The 25646-nt window shown below is 41.7% G+C and overlaps 1 protein-coding gene across 3 annotated transcripts in view; it reads right to left on the reverse strand.

The window, feature by feature from the left end:
• Positions 1-25646, reverse strand: part of LOC147354495 (zinc finger protein 480-like) — a 50135-nt gene that overhangs the window by 17238 nt on the left and 7251 nt on the right. Inside the window, exons 3-4 of one of the 3 annotated variants that reach the window (XR_015146461.1) lie at positions 24794-24943; positions 3664-3749 (exon numbers count right to left, since the gene is read on the reverse strand). Coding sequence is in view for 2 of the 3 variants with exons in the window: in XM_086354212.1 (XP_086210338.1) it covers positions 15792-15998; positions 24794-24943 (357 nt within the window). In the remaining variant the exon portion in view is untranslated. Of the gene's footprint in view, positions 1-3663; positions 3750-13041; positions 15999-19862; positions 23828-24793; positions 24944-25646 lie in introns of those variants that run through there. The other 2 variants (XM_086354212.1, XM_086354213.1) reach the window with 2 other exon arrangements.

The following is a 25646-nucleotide window of genomic DNA, read 5'->3' on the forward strand; positions in this document are numbered from 1 at the left end:
AGGAGAGAGGGATAAGGAATCAATTCAGTTGCAGTATGTATTCTGACAGATCTATGCGAAGGGATTTGGAGCAAATTGTGTGTCTCTAATTTTAATTCCTCATACTTTTTCACTTAATTATAATGTCCTCCAATCAATGTGGATTTTTCATACTTGTAGACAATACATGAAATACACACAAATAAAAGCCAGCCATGGGTGGTCTAGACTGAAGTGTTGTATAGCATCTGAATGAAAATAAAAACACAACATACCAAAATTTATGATATGCACTCAGAGCTGTACTAAAGGGGAAGTCCACATTGCTAAAAGCTTACAAGTAGTAGAAAGAGGCAGCTTGACACTACTGTTCAAGACACTAATGAACATCTCCGCCAGAGACATTAGACAAGAAAAAATTCAGTTATCCCTGTACAAAGTCAAGAGTAAAATTACCTGTTTTTGTAGGTGACAAGGGTTTACATGTAGAAACCAAAAAGATTCCAAGATAAAACTACTACCTTAAAACAACTTTAGAAAAGTTGCAGCCAAAAAAAAAAAAAGCACACAAAAATCAATTGTGTTTCTATACACAATGAACAATGCCAACAGAAAATTAGAGAACAATCCTATTTACTATGGGCTTCCCTGATAGCTCAGTTGGTAAAGAATCTGCCTGCAATGCAGAAGACCCCGGTTTGATTCCTGGGTCCAGAAGATCTGCTGGAGAAGGGACAGGCTACCCACTCCAGTGTTCTTGGGCTTCCCTTGTGGCTCAGCTGGTAAAGAATCTGCCTGCAATGAGGGAGACCTGGATTCGATCCCTGGGTTGGGAAGATCTCCTGGAGAAGGGAAAGGCTACCCACTCCAGTATTCTGGCCTGGAGAATTCCATGGACTGTATAGTCCATGGGGTCGCAAAGAGTCAGACACAACTAAGCAACTTTCACTTCACTTTAACTTCCTATTTACTATAGCATCAAAAGGAGTAGAATACTTTGGAACAAATGAATCAAGAAGGTGAAAGACTTGTACATTGAAAACTAGTAAACATTCTGAAAGAAGTCCATGGAAATAGAAATAAATAAAAAGACAGCCATACTCATGGATTCGAAGATGTAATATTCTTAAAATGATCACATTACCAAAGTGTTCTAGAGATTCAGTGGAATCTATATCAAAATTTCAATGGCAATTTTTGCAGTAATAGAAAACAAAAATCATGCTAAAGTTCATAGGGAATCTCAAGTGAAGTGAAGTGAAGTCGTTCAGTCATGTCCAACTCTTTGCGACCCCATGGACTGTAGCCTCCTACGCTCCTTTGTCCATGGGATTTTCCAGGCATGAGTACTGGAGTGGGTTGCCATTTCCTTCTCCAGAGGATCTTCCTGACCCAGGGATCAAACCCAGGTCTCCCGCACTGTAGGCAGACGCTTTACCATCTGAGCCACCAGGGAATCTCAAGGGACCCCAAAAGGCCAAAATACTCTTGAAAAAGAAGATGGAGGCCATCGTTGTGAGATTTCAAGACATATTACAAAGTAATCAAGATGATGTGGTATTGGCATAATCAAAGATACATCAGCCAATGAAGCAGATTAGAGTACCAGAAATAGGAAATATTATGGCGGCCCAGTGGTTAGAACTCCCCGTTCTCGGTGTTGAGGGCCTGGATTCAGTCCCTGGTCAAGGAACAAAGATCTTGCAAGCTAAGAGGTGCAGCAGAAAAAAGGAAAAAAAAAAGAATACCAGAAATAATTCTTGATAAATATGAAAAACGTATTGACATTGATGCCAAGACTACACAAAGAAGGAAGGTCTGTCTCAATAATGAATGGTGCTGACGGCATAGGAAACAATAAACAAAACAAAAAGACAACCCACAGATTGGGAGAAAATATTTGCAAATGATGTGACTGATAAGGAATTAGTCTCCAAAATTTACAACAGCTTATGACACTTAATAGCATCAAAACAAGTAACCCACTCAAAAAATGGGTGGCAGAAGACCTGAATAGATATTTTTTCTCTAAAGAGCACAGATAGATGGCCAATAGGCATATGAAAAGATGTTCAAAATCGCTAGGTACAAGAGAAATGCAAATCAAAACTACAATGAGATATCACCTCACACTGGTCAAAAAAATCGACAAACAACAAATCCTGGAGAGGGTGTGGAGAAAAGGGAACCCTCCTGCACTGTGGGTGGGAATTTAAAATTGCTTCAGTATGGAGTTCTTAAAAAACTAAAAACAGAGCTACCATATGACCCTGCAATCCCACTCCTGGGCATATATCCAGAGAAAAACATGACCTGAAAACATACATGCACCGCAATGTTCATTACAGCACTATTTACGATGGCCAAGATGTGGAAACAACCTAAATATGCATCGACAGAGGAACAGATAAAGATGTGGTACAAATACACAATGGAATATTACTCAGCCATTAAAAAGAATGAAACAAGGCCATTTGCAGCAACATGGACAGACCCAGAGAGTGTCATACTGACTGAAAGAGTCAGAGGGAGAAGGAGAAATATCATATGACATCCTTTATATGTGGAATCTAAAAAGAAATGATACAAATGAACATACTTGCAAAACAGAAAGAGACTCACAGACTTAGAAAATGAACTCATGATTGCCAAGGGGAAGGGATGGTTGGGGACCTTAGGAAGGTCATGTACACACTGCTATGTTTAGAGTGGATAACCAATGGGAACCTATTGTATAGCACATGAAACTCTGCTCAATGTTATGTGCCAGCCTGGATGGGAGTGGGGTTTGGAGGGGGAATGGATAAATGAACATTTATGGCTGAGTCCCTTCACTGTTTACCTGAAACTATCACAACACTGTTAGTCGGCTATACCCCCAATACAAAATGTTTTTGTTGTTAAAAGAAAATTTAAAAAAAATAATAATGAATGGTGCTGAGAATGTAGGTACCTTCTAGCAAAAGAATGAAGCTGAAACCTTACCTGCTTTTATCAAAGATAAAACCTATTTTTATCAAAGATAAAAACTTCAGTGTGTCACCCAATACAACTCACGGAATAGAAACACAACTTCTGAGTGATGGAGGTGATAAAAATGATTTAAAGAATTTCCAACTATTTAAGTTGTTTTCATAGAGTAAATTCAATAATGCAATAAAGCACCCACTATCACTGAAGTCTGTTTCTGAATTGTCATTCCACTCTCAATCATTAAGATTTTGAAGAAAGTGACTCATTCATTTACATTCAGTGGCATTAGAAAAAAATCAGAACAAATCTCCCCTTATTGAACTGAATTCCAGATTTTACCAGATGTTCTGCATATAATACCTGACTTCCACATGCAGCTTCTTTACCCTGGTTGACAGAGAGCAGACAGCACATCCAGATGGGCCCTAAGCAATCCCTGCTGCCCAACAGCACCAAGACCCCGTCTCCAACCCATGCATGTGAAACCCTACCCAGGATGGTGCCCAGGGGAGCCTCCTCACAAGGGCCAGGTTACCGGGTCATGGGGAGATGGGATCTAAGTGGAGACGACAGGCCCTGAGGGAAGGCCCCAGGTGAGTGTGTGTGTATGTACAGGAGTCAGAATACTCCAGAGTCAGAGAAGATTAGCGAGTCCAGAGAAGGGCATTTCAGGAAGGACAGACTGAGAATCAACTGAGAATATGACTTTACCTGAGCAAGAGCCATTCCTGACTCCTTTTCCTTCCCCTTCTTCAACTTCAAGGCTTCTTCCTCAGGCAACACAAGTCTTCAGAGGCCTATCATGAAAGATAAAAACATGCTGTTTAATGCTTAAAGTCAACACACCCCTTTCCTGTGCCACAACCCCACACAAGCCCTCACCATGGGGAACAGACAGTTCTCTATGGCCACTGTCTCAGGAGGGGTTCAGGACAGTCAACTCCCACACAGAGTCCAATATAGGCACTTTCTCACACTTTCCCTCGGATCACACTCCCCTCCTGGTTGAGGCCTCATGTACACAGCAGCAGGGGGCACCTCAGCTGACCCCACGATCCCCTTCAGGTCACACTCCAGGCCCTGGTCCATCCCCACTCAGGGCAGAGCACCTGCCTCCTCAACCCAGATCTCAGCCCATCTCAGCCCTCAGGAAAGGGAGGACTCAAGAGTCCTGATGCTCAGCGAGGGATCCAGACTGCAATCACCTAGGGCACCTTAAACACTATCAAGCTGTGGACCAACACAAACTACCTGAAGGGGAATCTCTGGTCAGAGGGTACAAAACATGGGTATGCAAAATGCCTAATCAATGAAACCTGAAGCTTGGACTGAGCACCACTCAGAGGAGACAAGAGTCCTGATGCTCAGTGAGGGATACAGATTGAAATCACCTGGCGCACCTAAAATACACAAACATTCACAAAATGTGTACAGGCGTTATAGATGGGTTTTGCACTTCTCATCTGTATGATTTGAGCAACTTTTGAATTTACTACATTCTAAAGCCACAAAAGCTACATCTGAAACTAATCAGCCACATCCAAAGCCCTCAGCACTCAACTGGATCCAGTTCCCACCCCTACCTACACATCTAGGTGTTTCCACTTCATTCTCTTTATCTGTTTTCCTATTTTCCCTCTACTTCGGGGTCTCCTCTTTCCCCTGCTCCTGCCTTCCTCTCTATTTCTTCCTTCACACCTCTCCTGCCCTTGGCTGCAAACTGCAACCTGTTCCCTCTCTTGAGGCTCTCCCCCCAGCCTTCTCGATTGCCCTACATCTCTAAGTATTTCTGCCTCTTTCGTCCCCCACCTCTGCTCCCTCCCTGCCCTCCCTCTTCCTCGGCTCTCCTTGTCACCCTTTGTACTGTTCCTCTCCCAGGACCACGATGCTCTGAAGGCCACTGTCCCACCTTTCACTCTATTGCAGACTCTTTGTGTGAAGGGCCTCACCACTGTTACCTGTCCCCTACTGATTGATGATCCAGGGCCCCCCTCCCTCTGGTGCTCTCCAACCCCTGGAGATCCAGGATTTTATTTATTTCTCTATTTGATTCACCTGCTCCTTTCAAGGCGTAATCGCTTTCCTTTTACTGTCACTTTCCTTTTATTTCACTTTCACTTTTCACTTTCATGCATTGGAGAAGGAAATGGCAACCCACTCCAGTGTTCTTGCCCGGAGAATCCCAAGGACAGGGGAGCCTGGTGGGCTGCTGTCCATGGAGTCGCACAGTGTCGGACACGACTGAAGCGACTTAGCAGCAGCAGCAGCAGCAGCCATCTTCTATGTTCCGATCTCCTTCATTCTGTTGCCGTTAAGTTTTCCTATTTCTCTGTCCGGCTCTCTGACTCTGCTTCGCCTGATCGCCTGGCCCACGAATTTACAAGGATGGCGAGCGAGTAAGATGCCCGCCTACAGCAAGAGACCATTTGCCATAGGGTAAAATTTGGCACCGAAGAACATTGGGTGTTACAGGGCTGGCCGAGGTCACCTCCCTCTACGCGGGGTGAGAGGAAGGGCTGACGGGAAGGTTGGTCTGCAGGGCAGAAGGACCGGTCGGAGGAGACACGAGGACACAGGGGCTAGGAGGGAGGGGGTCTCAGGAGCGGGGCGGACTCTCCTGAATTCCAGGACCGGGAAGAGGGCGCGGCCTCTCTGGGAGCCAGGCGGCCGGCGCGGCCTCCAGGGTGCCGAGAGGGCGAGGGCGAAGCTAGGGGGCGGCGGGAATCCATTTCGCGCCAGAAGACTTTACTTGAGAGACGGGGAAAGAGGCACTAAACAGTCTTAGGCGGGAAAAGAAGAGAAAGGCGGTGTCTACCTGGACTGATGTCAAGGGAACGGACCAGCCTCAGAGCGAATTCAAACACAATGGAAAACATACCCTACAAGTATTGGCGCCGTCTGACTCTGCTTGAGGGGGAGGGCTGGATGCTAGGATTTTAGGCCCTTAGTAGCTCCGAGACCCTGACAGTGGAACAAGGGAGACCGCCTACCACAGAGTTACCCTAGAAATCAGAAGTTTACGCTCTGCAGTGCGACCGTCCCTCGGAGAACGTTTCCGGGTTAGAAACTGCTCACTCACGATGTTAGAGGCGGAACTTCCGGTTGCAGCGCATGGGCGGAGCGCTACCGGGAGGGGCGGGGCGCTACCGGGAGGGGCGGGGCACGATGAACCCTGATCCATTCAGCAGCGCCTGGAGGCGGGGCAGGGGACCTTCTAGTACCGTGAAAACGCTCACTTTAAGGTCCTGTGTGAAACAGGTTTAACACCTCGTATTAGTGTCTGAAAGTAGGAGGTTTCCTCCTGACAAGTTTAAAACGGCGTTAATAAAAAGCTGTATTTGCCAGCAGGTTTCTCCCAGGTCCCTCTCTTGAGACTCAGGCGCTGTATTCAATGGTTGGGAACAGTGGTCTCCAAGTGGTTGCTGTGGGATGCTAGCTGGCTCGTGGAACTTTCCTGCAAGTAGAATCAACTTAGGCAGTTCAAGGAATGAAAAACTGGATTTGCCTCGATAATAAAAACTAGAATGAGAAATACAAATTGCTCCCTGGGTAGAATTCTACCCTACAGAACAGTTTTTCCTTTCTATTCCTCATTCAGTCAGGATGAATGAGGCTGAATGACAACAAACACACTGTCAGTTCCAGGCACTCAGGAACTAATCCTGGAGTCTGAGTGAAGGACTAAGCCGTGTGATAATTTCCGACACTAACCATTGCTTTAAAGAGAGTAAGACACAATAAAAAAAAAAAACTGCTCTAAATTGCACTGTTCATTCTTTTTTCTCCAAAGTGTTTTGCTTTTGAAAACGTTTCCTCCCAGTGTTATTGAGATGAATTTGACATACATCACTGTATGAGATTTAGGTGTACAGCATAATGTTCTTTCATATATTGAAATAGTTACTGAGTTAGTAAGCATCCATCATCCCATATAGATTCAATTAAAAAAAAAGAAAAAACATTTTTCTGTTTATGATACTGTCGACTTAAAAAAAACACACAAACCAAGAGTCTTGAGTTGTTCCATTTCGGGCAGACTGAGGACTATAGCCAAGGGAACAAGGTCTGAGAGACAGCTTCCAGGAACTGTTCTGAAGAGGTACAGGCAGAAAGTCTGTACAACCGTTTTTTTGGTGAAGCGGGATGCAGCTCCTTAGAGAATCTCTTAATTTACTATAAGGGATGCTGCCAAACTGATAAATCATTCAATAAAATCAATTTTTTAAATTTACTGTTAAATTTTTGTACATTAATAGAAGTCAGAGTCTGAAATATACAGTTATGATGTTTTCATTATGCCCATGTGAATAGTCTGGAACAGAGAGTGGAAAGAATAATCAAGTACAAATTGAGTATTTAATCCTCAAATGGTATCCTGTTTGATTCCATATTTGAAAGAAATTATTACAGATTCTTTCAATCCTGAGAATCTAATGGCACATTGCTAGCTTCTCTACTTGTAAAGTTAGAGACAGGAAAAAAAAAGTGTTGGTGGAAGGAACAAGATTCATCTAGGGTTGACAAAATAACTAAATTAATTACAATAGGAGATGTATGAAACACTTCAAATAAAATAGCAGCAAATGTAACTGCAGCAGTTAAATGTGAATCATACTCATATATGCAATATTCTAATGCATATGAATATATTTTCCTCTGAAGATAACTGCTCTGTTCAATTTCCAAAAATAACACATTAAACATACATATATACAACAGTTATAACCATCCAATGGAAAAAGTGACGAAGTTTTCCTCTGCATCATTTCTACCAGATAATCATTCCCTAGTGACAGGGACTTTCCCTCATGAAGAGCCCAGTCCCTTAATGTCCTGCGTGCTCTGTTCAAGGCCAGTAGGTGGAGGATTCTATCCCATAACCCACTGTGAACTATCTACAGAAAGGCACCCTGAACGCAATGAGCATGATGAGTAATCATGCCCTAGTCTTACATTATTATCTGCTGCTAAGCATAATTCACACACTATTGTATAATTCAGGGTCCTCATTTTTCCAGGTAACATGAAGCTGAAGGAACCACACCTAATGGAGTCTGCCCCTTCATCTTACTGACTCCTCTCCAGGGACCATCTTCAAAGGTCTATATTGAAGGTGTAAGATCAACAGACTTCAAACTTCATGTTGAATGGCATACACTGTGAAGTAGCCTTTTCAAGAAAACTCAAAACAAATGAATATGTATACACTGAAGATAGGGCCTCCCTTGTAGCTCAGTCGGTAAAGAATCTGCCTGCAATGCAGGAAACCTGGGTTCGATTCCTGAGTCAGAAAGATCCCATGGAGAAGGAAATGGCTACCCACTCCAGTATTCTTGCCTGGAGAATTCCATGGACAGAGGAGTCCAGCAGGCTATAGTCCATGGAGTTGCAAGAGTCAAACACAACTTAAACCACCATCACACTGAAGATAATGGGCCATTTCCACATAGGTCCTTACTCTCATGTATACATTATGTCATTAAATTTTAAGATGCTGTGACTTGTAATAATTCTGTAGTATGTAATATCTCAGATTAATATGGACTATAGTTGTCCTTATTTATTAGGGTTATTTATTCCTAGTATGTATTATTTGATGTGTGGTCTATTGTAAGAAGTGCTCAAAAAGTTCCCCAAATTTATCGCATATTTCCCAAATATGAATCTTAAGATGTTCGCTGAGAATGCACTGTTTCTTAAAAGCAGTTCCATGTTCAGAATGTCTGTATACTTTGACTTATATGAATTATCTCATTACACCAAAGGCGAGGGCACTTGATGAAAATCTGTACAGATTCACAACACTGGAAAGAGTCTTCTCCAGCATAATACCTCTATGTTCCACAGTTGGGATCTTCAATTATAAGAATTAGTACACACATTATTTGGTATAGTTTCTCCCAGAAACATGTATTCTGAAGCTTAGTGCACTGTGAGGCCTGGATAAAGCTCCTCGTCTACATTTACGTGTCTTCTCTTCATGACAGAATCTCTGCTATTGCCTAATATTTGAACTAAAGGTAAAGGTTTTGCCAGACCCACAGAATTTGGGAGCAAACACTTCAGCATGTCCCCTTATTTGTGATCTTTGGGTAAAACCTCTGCCACATACATTTGTATTGTTTTTCTCCAGGATAAAGATTCTGATATCTAGTGACAAAGGAACAATAATTTGAAACTTTGCCATATTCACTGCAATTTTATTTTTGGAATTTTTAAAAATTAAATTTAAAAAATTTCTTTCTTGGCTGCACCCTGAGGCATGTGGGATCTGAGTTCCCCAACAAGGGATCAAACTCATGCTCTACCTCCCACTTCCTCACAATGGAACCATGGAGTCTTAACCACTGTACTGTCAGGTTAAGTCTCCCCACTGAATTTTTAAGCTTGAGGTATTTGGTGACCCTGAGTTCAGGGTACAACCTAAAAGATTTGCAAAATTTATTCCTTTCTTTCATGTTCTGTCCACTGATTATTACCTAAATTCTGGTGAGATATGAGCCCTGAGTATACATTTCTCACATTCACGATACTTGTGAGGATTCTTTCCAGAACAAATTTATTTTCTAAAGGCCTGACTACACTAAGTACATCTACCTGGTTTCTATCCAGTATGAATTTTCTCATGAACTTTAAGATGTGAACACACGCTAAATGCACTGCCACATCACTGTATTCTCAAGGTATCTCATCAGTATGGACCATCTCATGAGTTAGGCTTGAAAGCACACTGAAAAACTTGCCACACTGAAAACCTTTCATTACATTTATAAAGTTTCTCTTCAGTATGAGTAATTGGGTGGGTCATGAGGTATAAACTTTGACTAAACACACTGAGACGGTCATAACATTTGTAAGGTTTCCTTCCATTATGACATTTGTAAGGTTTCTTTCCATTCCTTCCTTATATGATGGTCAGACTGAATGCACAAAAGCTTTGCCAGACTTAAAGATACTTATATGGTTTCTCTCCAGTATCAATTCTCCAAAGAACTGTAAGGTGTAAATTTTTAATTCTGAAGACTTTCCAACATATATGATATTTATATGGTTTCTCTCATGTCTGGATTTTCTTATGCGCACTAAGCGCGGGTGGCTACGACCGGCGCACTAAGCACGGCCGAGAGGAGCTACCCCACATCCGAGGTCAGGGGCAGAAGCCGGGAGGACCCCATGCCCGAAGGGCGGCGGCCAAGAGGAGTTACCCCACGTCCGAGGTCAGGGGCAATGGCTGAGAGTGCCAGGCTGCGATGGCGCAGGAACAGCCGAGACGAGCTACCCAAGTCCGAGGTCAGGGACGGCAGCCGGGAGGAACTATCCCACGTCCAAGGACAGGGGCGGCGGCTGAGAGGAGCTACCCCACGTCCGAGGTCAGGGGCAGCGGCCGAGAGGAGCTACCCCACGTCCGAGGTCAACGGCAGCAGCCGGGAGGAGCTACCCCACGTCCGAGGTCAGGGGCAGCAGCCAAGAGGAGCTACTCCACACCCGAGGCCAGGGGTAGCGGCTGTGTGGACCAACCCCACATCCAAGGAGCGGTGGCTGCGTGGGCACAGGAGGGCCTAGAGGAGCTATTCCACCTTGAAGGTCAGGAAGTGCGGCAATGAGGAGATACCCCTCGTCCAAGGTAAGGAGCAATGGCTGCGCTTTGCTGGAGCAGCCATGGAGAGATACCCCACACCCAAGGTAAGAGAAACCCAAGTAAGAAGGTAGGTGTTGCAAGAGGGCATCAGAGGGCAGACACACTGAAACCATACTCACAGGAAACTAGTCAATCTAATCACACTAGGACCACAGCCTTGTCTGACTCAATGAAACTAAGCCATGCCCGTGGGGCAACCCAAGATGGGCCGGTCATGGTGGAGAGATCTGACAGAATGTGGTCCACTGGAGAAGGGAATGGCAAATCACTTCAGTATTCTTGAGAACCCCATGAACAGTATGAAAAGGCAAAATGATAAGATACTAAAAGAGGAACTCCCCAGATCAGTAAGTGCCCAATATGCTACTGGAGATCAGTGGAGAAATAACTCCAGAAAGAATGAAGGGATGGAGCCAAAGCAAAAAGAACACCCAGCTGTGGATGTGACTGGTGATAGAAGCAAGGTCCGATGCTGTAAAGAGCAATATTGCATAGGAACCTGGAATGTCAGGTCCATGAATCAAGGCAAATTGGAAGTGGTCAAACAAGAGATGGCAAGAGTGAATGTCGACATTCTAGGAATCAGCGAACTAAAATGGACTGGAATGGGTGAATTTAACTCAGATGACCATTATATCTACTACTGCACGCAGGAATCCCTCAGAAGAAATGGAGTAGCCATCATGGTCAACAAAAGAGTCCGAAATGCAGTACTTGGATGCAATCTCAAAAACGACAGAATGATCTCTGTTCGTTTCCAAGGCAAAACATTCAATATCACGGTAATCCAAGTCTATGTCCCAACCAGTAACGCTGAAGAAGCTGAAGTTGAATGGTTCTATAAAGACCTACAAGACCTTTTAGAACTAACACCCAAAAAAGATGTCCTTTTCATTATAGGGGACTGGAATGCAAAAGTAGGAAGTCAAGAAACACCTGGAGTAACAGGCAAATTTGGCCTTGGAATACGGAATGAAGCAGGGCCAAGACTAATAGAGTTTTGCCAAGAAAATGCACTGGTCATAACAAATACCCTCTTCCAACAACACGAGAGAAGACTCTATACATGGACATCACCAGATGGTCAACACCGAAATCAGATTGATTATATTCTTTGCAGCCAAAGATGGAGAAGCTCTATACAGTCAACAAAAACAAGACGAGGAGCTGACTGTGGCTCAGACCATGAACTCCTTATTGCCAAATTCAGACTGAAACTGAAGAAAGTAGGGAAAACCACTAGACCATTCAGGTATGACCTAAATCAAATCCCTTATGATTATACAGTGGAAGTGAGAAATAGATTTAAGGTCCTAGATCTGATAGATAGAGTGCCTGATGAACTATGGAATGAGGTTCGAGACATTGTACAGGAGACAGGGATCAAGACCATCCCCATGGAAAAGAAATGCAAAAATGCAAAATGGCTGTCTGGGGAGGCCTTATCAATAGCTGTGAAAAGAAGGGAAGCAAAAAGCAAAGCAGAAAAGGAAACATATAAGCATCTGAATGCAGAGTTCAAAAGAATAGCAAGGAGAAATAAGAAAGCCTTCTTCAGCGATCAATGCAAAGAAATAGAGGAAAACAACAGAATGGGAAAGACTAGAGATTTCTTCTAGAAAATTAGAGATACCAAGGGAACATTTCATGCAAAGATGGGCTCCATAAAGGACAGAAATGGTATGGACCTAACAGAAGCAGAAGATATAAAGAAGAGGTGGCAAGAATACACAGAAGAAATGTACAAAAAAGATCTTCATGACCCAGATAATCACAATGGTGTGATCACTGACCTAGAGCCAGACATCCTGGAATGTGAAGTTAAGTGGGCCTTAGAAAGCATCACTATGAACAAAGCTAGTGGAGGTGATGGAATTCCAGTTGAGCTCTTTCAAATCCTGAAAGATGATGCTTTCAGGAAAGTGCTGCACTCAATATGCCAGCACATTTGGAAAACTCAGCAGTGGCCACAGGACTGGAAAAGGTCAGTTTGCATTCCAATCCCAAAGAAAGGCAATGCCAAAGAATGCTCAAACTACCACACAATTGCACTCATCTCACATGCTAGTAAAGTAATGCTCAAAATTCTCCAAGCCAGGCTTCAGCAATACATGAACTTCCAGATGTTCAAGCTGGTTTTAGAAAAGGCAGGGGAATCAGAAATCAAATCGCCAACATCTGCTGGATCATGGAAAAAGCAAGCGAGTTCCAGAAAAACATCTATTTCTGCTTTATTGACTATGCCAAAGCCTTTGACTGTGTGGATCACTATAAACTGTGGAAAATTCTGAAAGAGATGGGAATACCAGACCACCTGACCTGCCTCTTGAGAAATCTGTATGCAGGTCAGGAAGCAACAGTTAGAACTTGCTGGAGTCCAGCTCCAGCAGCCAGGGATTCAACCTGAAGGGGTGAGTGGTGTTGGCGAGAGAAACTGAGGCACCCTCTCATTTTACTTGGACTGGCTGTTTATTTCAAGCTTATGATTCTCTTTTATACTTTTACAAAAGCATTAGGTCAGAGGTTTAATATTTTTAGTTCCCATGGACCCAGATTTATTTTTCTCCAAAAATCATTGTTGCCCCTCAAAAAGAGCTCCTTCCTCAGCAATTCTCTTATCTACTTTTTCTCATGTGTCCTTGTGAATACACTGTGACTCATGCTAATGTCTGGGCTGCAAACCACATTCCTCAGTTTAATTCTTATCTTTCTAAATCCTGTTTGCTCCTAGTATCCTAAGCTCACTATTTCTTAGAAAGGGCTTCTACCTAATATCTCTAAAGTCCCTAATTTCTATAAGCTATAGTAGACTATGCTAACATTACAGCAATCCTTAAATCTTTAGCTTCTATTTTAATTATTCATAAGCCCTAAATTCAGCAAACTCCTTTGCCATAAACTTTTCTCACAAATGGGCTTCAGATAGCAATCCCTCCCATGGCCTCAAGCTGTGGCCTGTGTGCTCACTCTGGAACACTTTTTTGTAAAAGTACTTGAACAAATGTCAGTGATTAATTTTATGAATTATTCTTTGAGCACAGCTGCAGAAGGCTTTATGCCTTCTCATGCTCCTCTCAAAAACAACAAGCACCTTAATATTCTCTTCAGTCAACTCAGCCGAGGAAAGGGAAAAACAAGTCAGAATCACAAAGCTTAACTCCTTCATTCTGGGTCCGTGCCTACAGAACAAAGGGAGGGGGTTTAAGGCTGTGCCTCTATTTTGTCAGTAATGCCTAACGCGACTCCCAACATCTCCCCCTTTTTTATTTTTTAGAGCATAGGTATGAAACTCAGTAGATAGAGCAGAAATATTTCGGCTGAGTATTCTGAAAAGGCACGGGGCTATTACACAAATCAGAACTAGCAGGCATAAGCACATGGCCACATTAATCATTGTAGAAAAGGATACATGGGAAAGATTCCCCTCCAGATTTTTAAAGAGGGAATTAGAAAGCCATTGAGAGGAAAAGTCAGACTCCACCTGCTTCATATCCTGAATATCCTGATGTAATTTAGAGATATCAATACTAAAATCTGAGTGATTCCAGATGCCTAAAATATGATTTTTAATGCATTCCCAAGAACGCATAGACTTATTCACTTGTAGAGGGGTAATGCACATCCATTTAAATTCAGCATGGCACCTTAAAGATAATTTAATTTTTAAGTTTGTAATTTCTTGCCCCATAAACAGAACTGCTTCTTCTTAAGCATTGACCCTATTTTCTATTTTCTTATCTATAATTTCCTGCATAGTAAGAGCTATGGAGACATTTTTGGACAGCTGATTGACAAACAAGGCCGTATGTACTTCTTTTGACAGGGCAACAGCAGAAACCGTGACTGATGCACTATGGCAATCAAGGCAGTTATTCCCACAACCCGAGCTGCAATGAATCTCTTAGGTCGAGAAATTAAGCCATTAAATTCATATAAAACTTTCAATGCATAATCATCAAACCATTGTCCCTCTAATTTTACAGGAACCATCAAATATAGTGGTTGCTTTACGATCATCACAGCCTTATAATTATTATAATCATTTCCATCAACACAATTTGATATAAAACAATTCACACATATAACATTGTAAACAGTTTTCCCTTTAGAAACTTCCAAATCACTCTGATTTCTGGCCAACAAAAAGGCATAGGGAGAATGTACGCAGGCTCATAAAATGCATCTTTGTTCTTTTAAAGATCTATGTAAATTCACAGGTGTGATAGCAGCCAATGCTTTCCATAAGTCAGGCTGCATGGGACCCGTTCCATCGAAGCTCACTAAAGGAAGAACCCATCCATCAGCATGCCACCTAGTAATTACTAAAGGCATAGGGAGAAATGAATTATTCCATGTGGACCTATAAGGTTCTACATAAATCAAGCCCCATCGTTGATTTGAAAGATAGGGGCACCCCCATTTGATCAGAAAATGTCTGGTGGTAGCAATGGGAATAGTAACTTTATGCCGTACATGCATTCTTTCCAACAAGGAAAGCCAGAAATTCTGCTTATGCTTTCCTAGGCCTGCAGTCCTTGTTCATCAGAGTCCAGAATGGGGAGTGCACAGCTCAGATAGTCCTTTAAATGAGGGGCTGCCTTTTTTAGGGCATCAAATAGTCTTTCTTGTGTCCTCGGCATCAGCAGCTGTAAAGACCAAAAGTCTCTCTTGCCGTCTCTTCTCGAAGAATCAAGAAAGTGATTCCTGCCTTTCAAGGAAGTGCTGATGAATCCATTCAAAACCAGAGCTCATCCTTGTCAAGAGGAAGGTATGGCAAAGCAAATAAGTGGATAAACGGACACGCCTGAAAAACTGAAGGAAGTGCTGACCACTGATTTAACATTAGGATAGATGGAAGCCCCGCCCAAAAGAAGAGTATCATTAACAAAAACACAAATTGTGTTTTAATCCACCTTCTCTTCAGCCTGTTGATTGGCTCATTCATCCAATCACAGCAAGCATCCAACACAGCAAGCATAGCCGCAAACATTACTATAAGCGCAGCCTCATATCTCCCCTTTCTATTAATTCTTCAGCCCGCTGAGCGAGATGTTTTAGCTGTCCCCAAGTTGGTACCGTGTTGGAGGTAGTTGTTTGAGTATGATGACGGTGACGAGGTGGAGCAGAATACGGTTGAAGTCGATCAGCATGTCTCTCTTGAAGCGTTAGGTGCGGGAAGCGATGTACTAGCAGTGAAGCCTCAGATGAAGAGTCGCTCGCCCTTTGGCTTTTCCCTGGCTCCTTCAGGCCTGGACTCAACGAGCTTTTGGTCTCCCCATCTTTTTTCGGTCCCAGACTCCAGGGCCCCAGCGATCTCAGTGACCTCGGGGGTCTTTGTGATCCTGGAGGTCTCATGGGGCTGGACATGTCCAATCAGTCTGTCAGGAATCCAGACAGAAGTGGAATCCTGTAGAAACACACAAGCATACCCTCTCGCACAAGTTAGCGATACATCTGGCCCTTTTCACTCTCTGGTAAGGAGGTCTTTTCACTTGACCAGGGGCCGAGTTGTAGCCCATTTAGGAATCTAGTGTCTCATCATTGTAGTCTGCCCCTGTGTGTCTACATTTAAATGATTAATTACAAACAAAGCATGGTGTAAAACATGATGTGGAGAGGAATACTTAAATTCTTCCTGCTTTAATTTAGCTATTTGATTTTTTAAAGTTTGGTGTGCCCTTTCCACTATGGCTTGACTTTCGGGATAAGGTATTCCTGTTGAATGTACTATGGAAAATTGTTGACAAAATTTCTTAAAAGCAACAGAAGTATAAGCCGGGGCGTTATCTGTTTTTATTTGTTCGGGGAGTCCTATTTGGGAAAAACATTGAAACAAGTGCTGAATTACATCTCTTGCTGTTTCACCTGATCTAGCAGAGCCTGTAATAACATGAGAAAAGGTATCCACGGTAACATGTACAAAGGACAGTTTTTCCAAAGGCCGGGATATGAATTACGTCCATTTGCCAGAGAGCATTAGGCCTAAGGCCTCGGGGATTAACTCCTAATGGTGGAGATGGATTAAATATTGGGCAATTTGGACATAAGTATTTGTCTAGCTGCTTCCCTAGGGATATGAAATTCATACCTTAAACCAGCTGCATTTTGATGGTGAATTTTGTGAGAATTTTTGGCCTTGTCAATTTTTTCATGTAAGTTTAAAGCAATTACTTTAGTTAATGTATCCGCCAAAGCATTTCCTTCATGTAAAAAAGGGCTGGGCAAGCCGGAATGGGCTCTAATATGTCTGACAAAATATTTCTTATCTCTGTGTTTAATCTCTTTCTGTATATCAGATAACAAGGAGAAGATTGTAGTTTTATTTTCCAGGAATATTAGCAGTCTCTATATGAGGAAACAACCCTACAATATATCAGGAGTCAGTCAAAAGATTGAAGGTGTGGTCTCTTAAATGTTGAAAAGCCCAAATAACTGCTCGTAACTCAGCCCTTTGGGCAGATGTCTCTTAAGGTACCTGAACATGGGATATTTTATCAATAATTGTGACTGCTTTACCATTAGAGGAATCATCTGTGAAAACTAAAATTGCCCCTTCCAAAGGTTGAATAGAAAATTTCTTTGGAAAAATCACTGGATGTGTTTTCAAAAAAAAAGCAAAAGGGGGCTTGAGGGCAAATGAAACAAAATTTGACCCTGGAAATCTATCAGGGCAACTTGCCAATCATCACTATTTTGTAAAAGAAATTGCAATTGATCTTTATTGAATGGAATCACTATATTTGTTACTTCTTTTCCAAAAAGTTCCACATTTTTTTTTCTACCTTTTATAATTAATTGTGTCACCAAGCTGAAATAAGATAAAACTATTTTTCTTGGGGTCACTGGTAGATGGAGCCATTCCAATGGGCCTTTTTGCCACAAGTATCCTGTGGTGTATGTTCTATGGCGAGAATAATTAAATCCCATCCTCTGGTAATATTAATCCTAATTAACTAATCATTTAAAGCCTCATCTATTTTAACAAGAGCCGACTCTGCCTCAGTAGTCAACTTTTTTTTAGAACTGGGATTAGGATTGCTTTTTTAAGCAATCAAAGGCTTCAAATCTGCAGTAGTCAGTTTTAAATGTGGGCGTACCTCATGTGAAGAGTTGACTCATTGGAAAAGACTCTGATGCTGGGAGGGATTGGGGGCAGGAGGAGAAGGGGACGACAGAGGATGAGATGGCTGGATGGCATCACTGACTTGATGGACGTGAGTCTGAGTGAACTCCAGAAGTTGGTGATGGACAGGGAGGCCTGGTGTGCTGCGATTCATGGGGTCGCAAAGAGTCGGACACGACTGAGTGACTGAACTGAACTGAACTGAGTAAGGGCTGAGACCTGAGTAAAGGATTTTGCACACTCAATGTAGTTGAAAGGTTTCTTTACAAAATATACTCTCCAGTGACCTGTAAGGTGTGAATTTTGACGGAAGGCTTTGCCACAATCACTACATTTGAAAGGTTTCATTCCAGAATGAATTTGCTGATGACGTGTAAGGCTTGATTTCTGAGTAAAGACCTGGCCACATTCATTATATTTGTTAGGTTTCTTTGCAGTATGAACTCTCTGATGCCTTCCAAGAGTTGCACGTATAGTGAAAACTTTGCCACGCTCATTACATTTGTAAGGTTTCTCTCCAATATGAGTTCTCTGATGACTTGCAAGATGTGAATTTTTACCAAACCTCCTGTCACACTCATTATATTTATAGGGTTCCTCTCCAGTATGAACCTTCCGATAAATCGCAAGGTTTTTATTTCGACTGAAGACCTTGCTACACATATCACATTCATATAACTTCTTTCCGGTATGAATTTTCTGATGTCTGATGAGGTTAGTGGTGACTAAAGGTTTTTCCACACTCATTACACTGGTTTCTCTCCAGTATGAACTCTATGATGCAATGCAAGGGTTGCATATAGACTAAAAGCTTTGCCACACTCACTACATCTATAAGGTTTCTCCCCAGTATGAACCCTCTGATGAGTTGCAAGGCTTGAATTATTTTTTTTTTTCAAGGCTTGAATTATTACTGAAGACTTTGTTGCAGAAATCACATACACAGAACTTCTTTCCTGTATGAATTTTCTGATGTCTAGTGAGGTTTGAGTAGTGATTAAAGGTTTTTCCACATTCATTCCATTTGTAAGGTTTCTCTCCACTGTGAATTCTCCAATGATTTACAAGTCTTGAATTTCAACTAAAGACTTTGTCATATAAATCACATTTAAATATTTTCTCTCCTGTGTGGACTGTCTGATGTCTGACAAGGTTTGAGCTATGGAGAAAGGTTTTGTTACACTTGCTACATTTGTAAGGTCTTTTGCTGTGTGCTTTCTGGTCCTGTGTCAGGACTGAGGAATGCGTAAAGTCATTTTCGTGAGTGTTAGAAATACTGGTTTGAACTTTAGGAGAAATTATATGAAGTGATGAAAATGGGACACTACTGTTGATTTTCTTGTCAGGGTCATCAAATCCATACATTTCCCCTTCACTTCTTATTATGTGGAGTTCATCCTGAAAGTTTAAACCAAGCCGATTTTCAACAGGCTTGATTCTGACATCCCTTTGACAACAGCAATGTCTTCCATCAGTGAGATTTTGTTATTGGTCACAAGCATTCCTTTATCATATCTTTCATTACATCTCTGCTGAGACTCAAAGTCATATTTGAGTCTCATATTTGAGTTCATATTTTCCTGCATTTCCCTGAGGTAAAAATGTTTGATTTCAAGACTTTTGGGTCTTCTCAACATCATTGTTTGAAGTACTTTTCTTGTGTCACTGTTCGATTTTAGCTGTAATTGCTTAATCACACGTATGGGAGAGATATCTACAATATATAAAGAACCACAGTATCCTATTCATTAGAATCCATAAATAAATCTTTCATGTTGAGTATGTGTTATACCAAAAGTAATACTGATATCCAACAGAGTTATGAAAGTTCCTAACAATGATCTTAAAACTTTTAGAAACACCAAAGGAATAGAATTCTTTACTAAATAACATATAATTCAAGTTAATCTTAAGGTAGCCTTACTTTACAAACCCCATGTCAGAAACACTCACATTGGAAATCAGCTATCAAAGAAAGGGTATTTTTTCACCATGACCCCAAAGTACATACCAATTAACATTAAACATACTGCTGTTCCATAACTGAGGAGAAAAAAAAATTATATTACAGATATACTCTGCATACTTACTATAGAAAAATGCTAAAAAATGGATAATACACTGTAATGTTAAATAGTCCAAACAAGGTGATCTAATAAATAATTTAATGGGCTGTTTAGAATTGAAAAATGAATACATGATAGAGAAAATAAAGAGTATAACAAAACTATTTTTAAGAAAAAATATTTTTCTAAAAATTTACTATAAAGCTATGTACCCATAAATAAAAGGCATTTTACAACATGAACAAATAATGCATGTCAGTCGTATTGCTTTATACATGCAAAAAGACCATTGTCTGGATATCACAACTAAGAATTAATATAAAAAATATTGTCCAGATATCAAACAACCAATAAATAGAGGATGTCCTACTTAGGCAGTATCCTTCAAATTATTTGTTATTCACTCCAAATGTACATAATAAGGACTGAGCATTTTGTAAATTTTTAAACCAGGTTCAGACAAAATGCTGAGAAAAATTGCAAAAGAAAAGCACACAAAATATAATAAAGACAAAGGGATATCAACAACCTGCAACAGGGGCTTCCCTGGTGATGCAGTGGATAAGAATATGGCTGCCAATGCAGGGGACACGAGTTCGATCCCTGGTTTGGGAAGAATCTACATGCCACGGACCAACTAAGTTCCTGCGCTACAATTACTGGGCTCACGTACCACAATTACTGAAGCCAAGCACGTAGGGCCCATGCTTCCCGGTAAGAGAAGCCATGGCAATGAGAAGACCGTGCACCGCAACAAAGAGAAGCCCCTTCTCTGCCACCAACTAACAAATAATTAGTTGGATCCAGGGCAACCAATATTTAAGTTTTTAAAAAAGGAGATGGATGCATTTCTTCTGTACACAGATATGCAGTTACAAAGAAATCACATCAACAGTAGAGTAGGAAAAAGATTGTCATTTTGAAACTAAGTCCCCCTATATTTGAGTTCTCTTGTTGAGTTTGACTAACCTGTTTATAGAATATGTTATTCTCTTTCTTTTTCACACCAGTTCCCCTTAAGATTGAGGAGAATCAAAAAAGGGAGGGGACTGAAACTGAGCAAGGCCCTGGGGGGCCCAACCAGGTACACAGTTTCTGGTTCATAGAAAAAGGCTTAGTCACCTAGACTTTACCTGAGATCCAAAGAGGAGATTCAAGCAGTAACTATTAGGGAAGTGAGGGAGGGCAGAGACAAAGGAAAATCAAGTCCAGCATAATCTTTTCCACAATGGATAGCTAAAACTGATACCTTGATTTACAACCCCTAGCTGTGGCTTCAAACAGCTGGATCCAAAATGACTTAAAAACTGATGACACCCATAAGGTCAACTGAGAACTGAAATTCTTTTTTTTTAATGATTATTTTCATATTTATTTTTGGTTTTATCGGATCTTAGTTTGCGGTGTGTAGGCTCTCAATTTCTGGCTCCCTAGTTGCGGAGTGTGGCTTTGTTGCCTCAAGGCATGTGGGATCTTGGTGCTCCAACCAGGGATCGAACCCAAGTCTCCTGCATTGGAAGGCAGATTCCCAAACACTGAACCACCAGGGAAGTCCCAGGAACTGAATTTTTTAACCACTGACTCTAAGCAAATAATGGTATATCTCAGCTAATGCCTTTGCTCCCTCTTAGAAGGAATCACAAGACCGAGATTTAGGAACTTTTCTTACAGGCACACATAGAATAATCCTAAAGAAACTCACAACATGCTGCCGGAGTCGGCAGCTGAGATCTTATGGGGAAGCTGGGATCACAGACACTCCACTTCCCTCTCTCTTTTAAAAATCTTACATCCTGGCCAGCCAGCAAGGTGGGTTTAAGAGAGGCCTGGGTCTCCTATTTTCCTGCTTGGTCCTACATCAACTAATAAACTTTTCTCTGCTCCAGACTCCAAGGTTTCAGTTTGTTTGGTCTCACCAAGTGACCAGCACATGTACTTGGGTTCAGCCTCATTAGGTCTGATGTATGTTCTTTGTTAGGAGAAGGTACAAGATGGTGCTGAAAGCCAGGCTTCTACAGAGCATTTCCTCAGATGGCTCATCAGACTCAATGGAAAAGACTGAAAGGTTTTCTGCTAAGATAAGGAACAAGGACACAGTCTCTCAATATTTATAAAAACATATACCTGAAAGTTCTGGCAAGAATACATAGGCATGAAAAGAGATAATAGGTCTCCTAAGAGCAAAAGGAAGCGAAATTATCTGTTGACAACTGACATAATCTAATTATGTGTGTATGAGCCTGCCTGCTAAGTCACTTCAGTCGTGTCCAAGTCTGTGTGACCCTATGGACTATAGCCTGCCAGGCTCCTCTGTCCATGGGATTCTCCAGGCAAGAATACTGGAGTGGATTGCCATGCCCTCCTCCAGGGGATCTTCCCCTAGTGTCTCTTACGTCTCCTGCATTGGCAGGCTGATTCTTTACCACTAAGCCCAATCTGATTGTGTAGAAAATGCCAAAAAAAAAAAAAGATACAATAAATGCAAAGATATCCTAAGCCCATGGATTGGAGATCAACATTGTCAAGATGCCAATACTAGCCAAAGAGATCAACAGATTCAAAATAATCCCTAGTGAAATCCCAATGGCATTCATTTCTTAAAGAAATAGATGGATTTGTCCATGCTACTATTCTCAGCAAACAACAGCAAAAACAAGCTTGAAAAGAACAAAGTCAGCAGTTTGACACTTCAAGACTTACTCCAGTTTCCAGAGACCACTGACACACGATAGAGCCAACAGGAAAAAAAAACCCCGAAAAACTCTTGTGTAAAGAATCCGCCGGCAATGTGGGAAACCTGGGTTCGATTCCTGGGTTGGGAAGATCCCCTGGAGGAGGGCATAGCAACCCACTCCAGTATTCTTGCCTGTAGAATCCCCGTGGACAGAAGAGCCTGGCGGGCTACAATCCATGAGGTCACGAAGAGTCGGACAGGACTGAGGACTGAGCACAGCGCATACAGCCTACTGAAGTTCCACAATGGTCTCAGGATCACTGTACAAGGCAAGGGCAGCAAATTGTGTTACCCAGTAAACCCAGTCCACAGAGAGTCTACCAAACGTTGTCTGTAAACTACAGGAGGATTATCACAGCAAAGAAACTGGAAAAACCTTTAGTCTTTGGGTCTACATAATTCAAAAGCACATTTAAGAAGCAAAATCGTACAAACTTATGAAAATAAAAAATCAGGAAGAGTACACATTCCCAGACTAGGCAATGCAGTACAAGAGCCAAAAATTTACAAGATATGGTAGTCAGATACCCTACGACATTGAGATGGAACCATCTGCTTGACCCACAGATGCTAAGAGCCAGAAAGATTCATACATGTTCCCCATGCAGAACTGGGGATCAAAAAGAGGATCTCTCTGTCCATTACCTTAGTTTTCTTAAGAAACAATAGAGAAGACCCAATCCATCTCCCTGGTACACACAACCCTGAAGGGCATGGCAGAAGCAGAGCACAAGAAATGGCTGAGGGATCTAAATAAGCAGACAGGGATGGGGACAGCTCCATAGAGGCTCTGAGGTACCAGAGGAGTCAAATGACAGCCAATGTTTTCCCATTTTTTTTTTAATCACAAATAATGCTTTTAATTAGCTAGCTTCTTACAGTACTCACATAACAGAGACTGACAAATCCATGTTACTGTTGTTTAGTTGCTCAGTTGTATTCAACTCTTTTGCGACCCCATGGACTATAGCCTGGTAAGCTCCGCTGTCCATGGGATTTCCCAGGCAAGAATACTGGAGTGGGTTGCCACCTCCTTCCGCATCCCATGTTTTGATTACATCTTCCAAGAACAGCAACTCTGATCAAACTCAGAAGCTCAGTGGAGGGATCAGCTCTGATCCATATGGACTAAGAACTGGGCATCCAGGGGGATTAAGACCAGAAGAACAGATGAAGGGGCAAGAGACCCTTGATAACACAACCCACATTATGCTCCTCAAACTCAAGCAAAGACCAGTTCACAGGAGCCAGATGGTGACTGTTGTGGATCTTGACAAAGACCTTGCTCTCTCTCTGTAGGAACTGTGGCACCACTGGAGGGTGAAAGAATACATTTTACATGATGAATGACATCAAGTGATAAGTAGGGAAGAAGAAAAGTTTCCTCTGAGAGTTTTCAATAAACACACTTTGGTTTTCCCAAAGAACTCTCTACTCTGACAAGAGGTTCCCAGACTCTATAAAGGCTGTGGCTTCCTCTCAGCCCTGAGAACATGTCTCTAATTTGTACTTTTGATACATTCCACCCACTTGGTTTTTTGCTATTTTCACACCAGTTATCACAGTCCTGGGCTCTTTCTCTAGCTCTAACATGGAGATAATGTTCAGATCAGAAATAGAAATTACTGCTTTATCAAAAACAAAGAAACATAAAGTGCTGTGTTTGTTCTTTGTTCAGCTGAGTAATGAGGGCATGACAGCTGGGTCTGGAAAAATATTTCACAAATTCCCTGGTGGCTAAGTGGTAAAGAATCCACCTGCTAATGCAGGAGACGTGGGTAGGATTCCTGGTCTGGAATGATGCCATAGGCTGAGCAGCAGCTAAGCCTGAATGCCACAACTACTGAGCCTGTGCTCTAGAGCCTGGCAATGGCAACTACTGAAGCCCATGCACTAGAGCCTGAGCTCAGCAACAAAAGAAGCCACCACGATGAGAGGCCTGTGCCCGTCCACTAGAGAAAAGCTGGGCAGCAACAAAGACCCAGCATCGCCAAAATTATAAATGCATAGGGAACAGTGTACTATACATATCTAACACTCTTCCAATAAATATTGAATTAGAAGCAAAGGGTAGGAAGCAGGATATCAGATATTTTTTTAAAATCTGCCATTGGGCTTTATACATAATTAAGCTCTGGAACAACCTCAACCTCTGATGTAACATGAAACGGATATCATCATCTGAAAAAAGGGTCAGTTTAAACTCGTGATGCTCCATCATGTCTGAGTCCAAGAGGTCCACAGGGGAAAACACACAACACAAAAGGGCAGATACCAACTTCTACACAGAATTCATCCTCACCCAGGGAGAACAGGTTCCTATAGGTCTCCACCATCACATCCCTGTACAAGGCCCTCTGAGCAGGGTCCAGGCATTCCCACTCTTCCAGAGAGAAGTCAATGGCCACATCCTCGAAAGTCAATTGTTCCTGAAACAAAAAATTTTAGGGGATCACGGTGGTTGGGGAGGAAGCGCAGATAAATTAGGAGTTTGGGATTAACATACACATGCTACTATTAATATATATAAAACAGATAAACAGGGCCTACTGAATTGCACAAGGAACTATACTCAATATCTTGAAATAACCTGTAATGGAAAAGAATCTAAAAAAGAATATATATACAACTGAGTCATCTTGCTGTACACTTGAAATATACATATAGTTGAATCACATTGCTGTACACTTGAAACTAATACAACATTGTCAATTAACTACACCTCAATAACAACAAAAAAAATATTTACCCAAGTGGCCATGAGGATATTTCTCATCTTTTAAAAAATGAAAAGAAGAGGTAAGTGTAAGGACTGATTCTATTGAAGTAAATATAAGATCCATGTTAAGGAGCAAATTATATGTCTCTAATTATAATTTCTTATGCTTGTTCTAACAGATTATGATATCCTCCAATTAATACAGATTTTTCATCTTTGTGGAAAATTAGAAAACACACAGAAATAAAATTCAAGAATAGGTAGTCTATGGAGAAGCATTAGATATTACATTCTAAACACTGAGTTGAGGACTTCCCTGGTGGTCCAGTGGCTAAGAATCTACCTGCCAATGCAGGGGACATGGAGTCAATCCCTGGTCCAGGAAGATCCCACATGTCAAGGAGCAACGAAGC

Source organism: Bos grunniens, chromosome 18 (genome assembly GCF_055505025.1).
Source record: "Bos grunniens cultivar Pamir isolate PY7600 chromosome 18, Bosgru_T2T1.0, whole genome shotgun sequence".
In the NCBI taxonomy this organism is placed as follows: domain Eukaryota; kingdom Metazoa; phylum Chordata; class Mammalia; order Artiodactyla; family Bovidae; genus Bos; species Bos grunniens.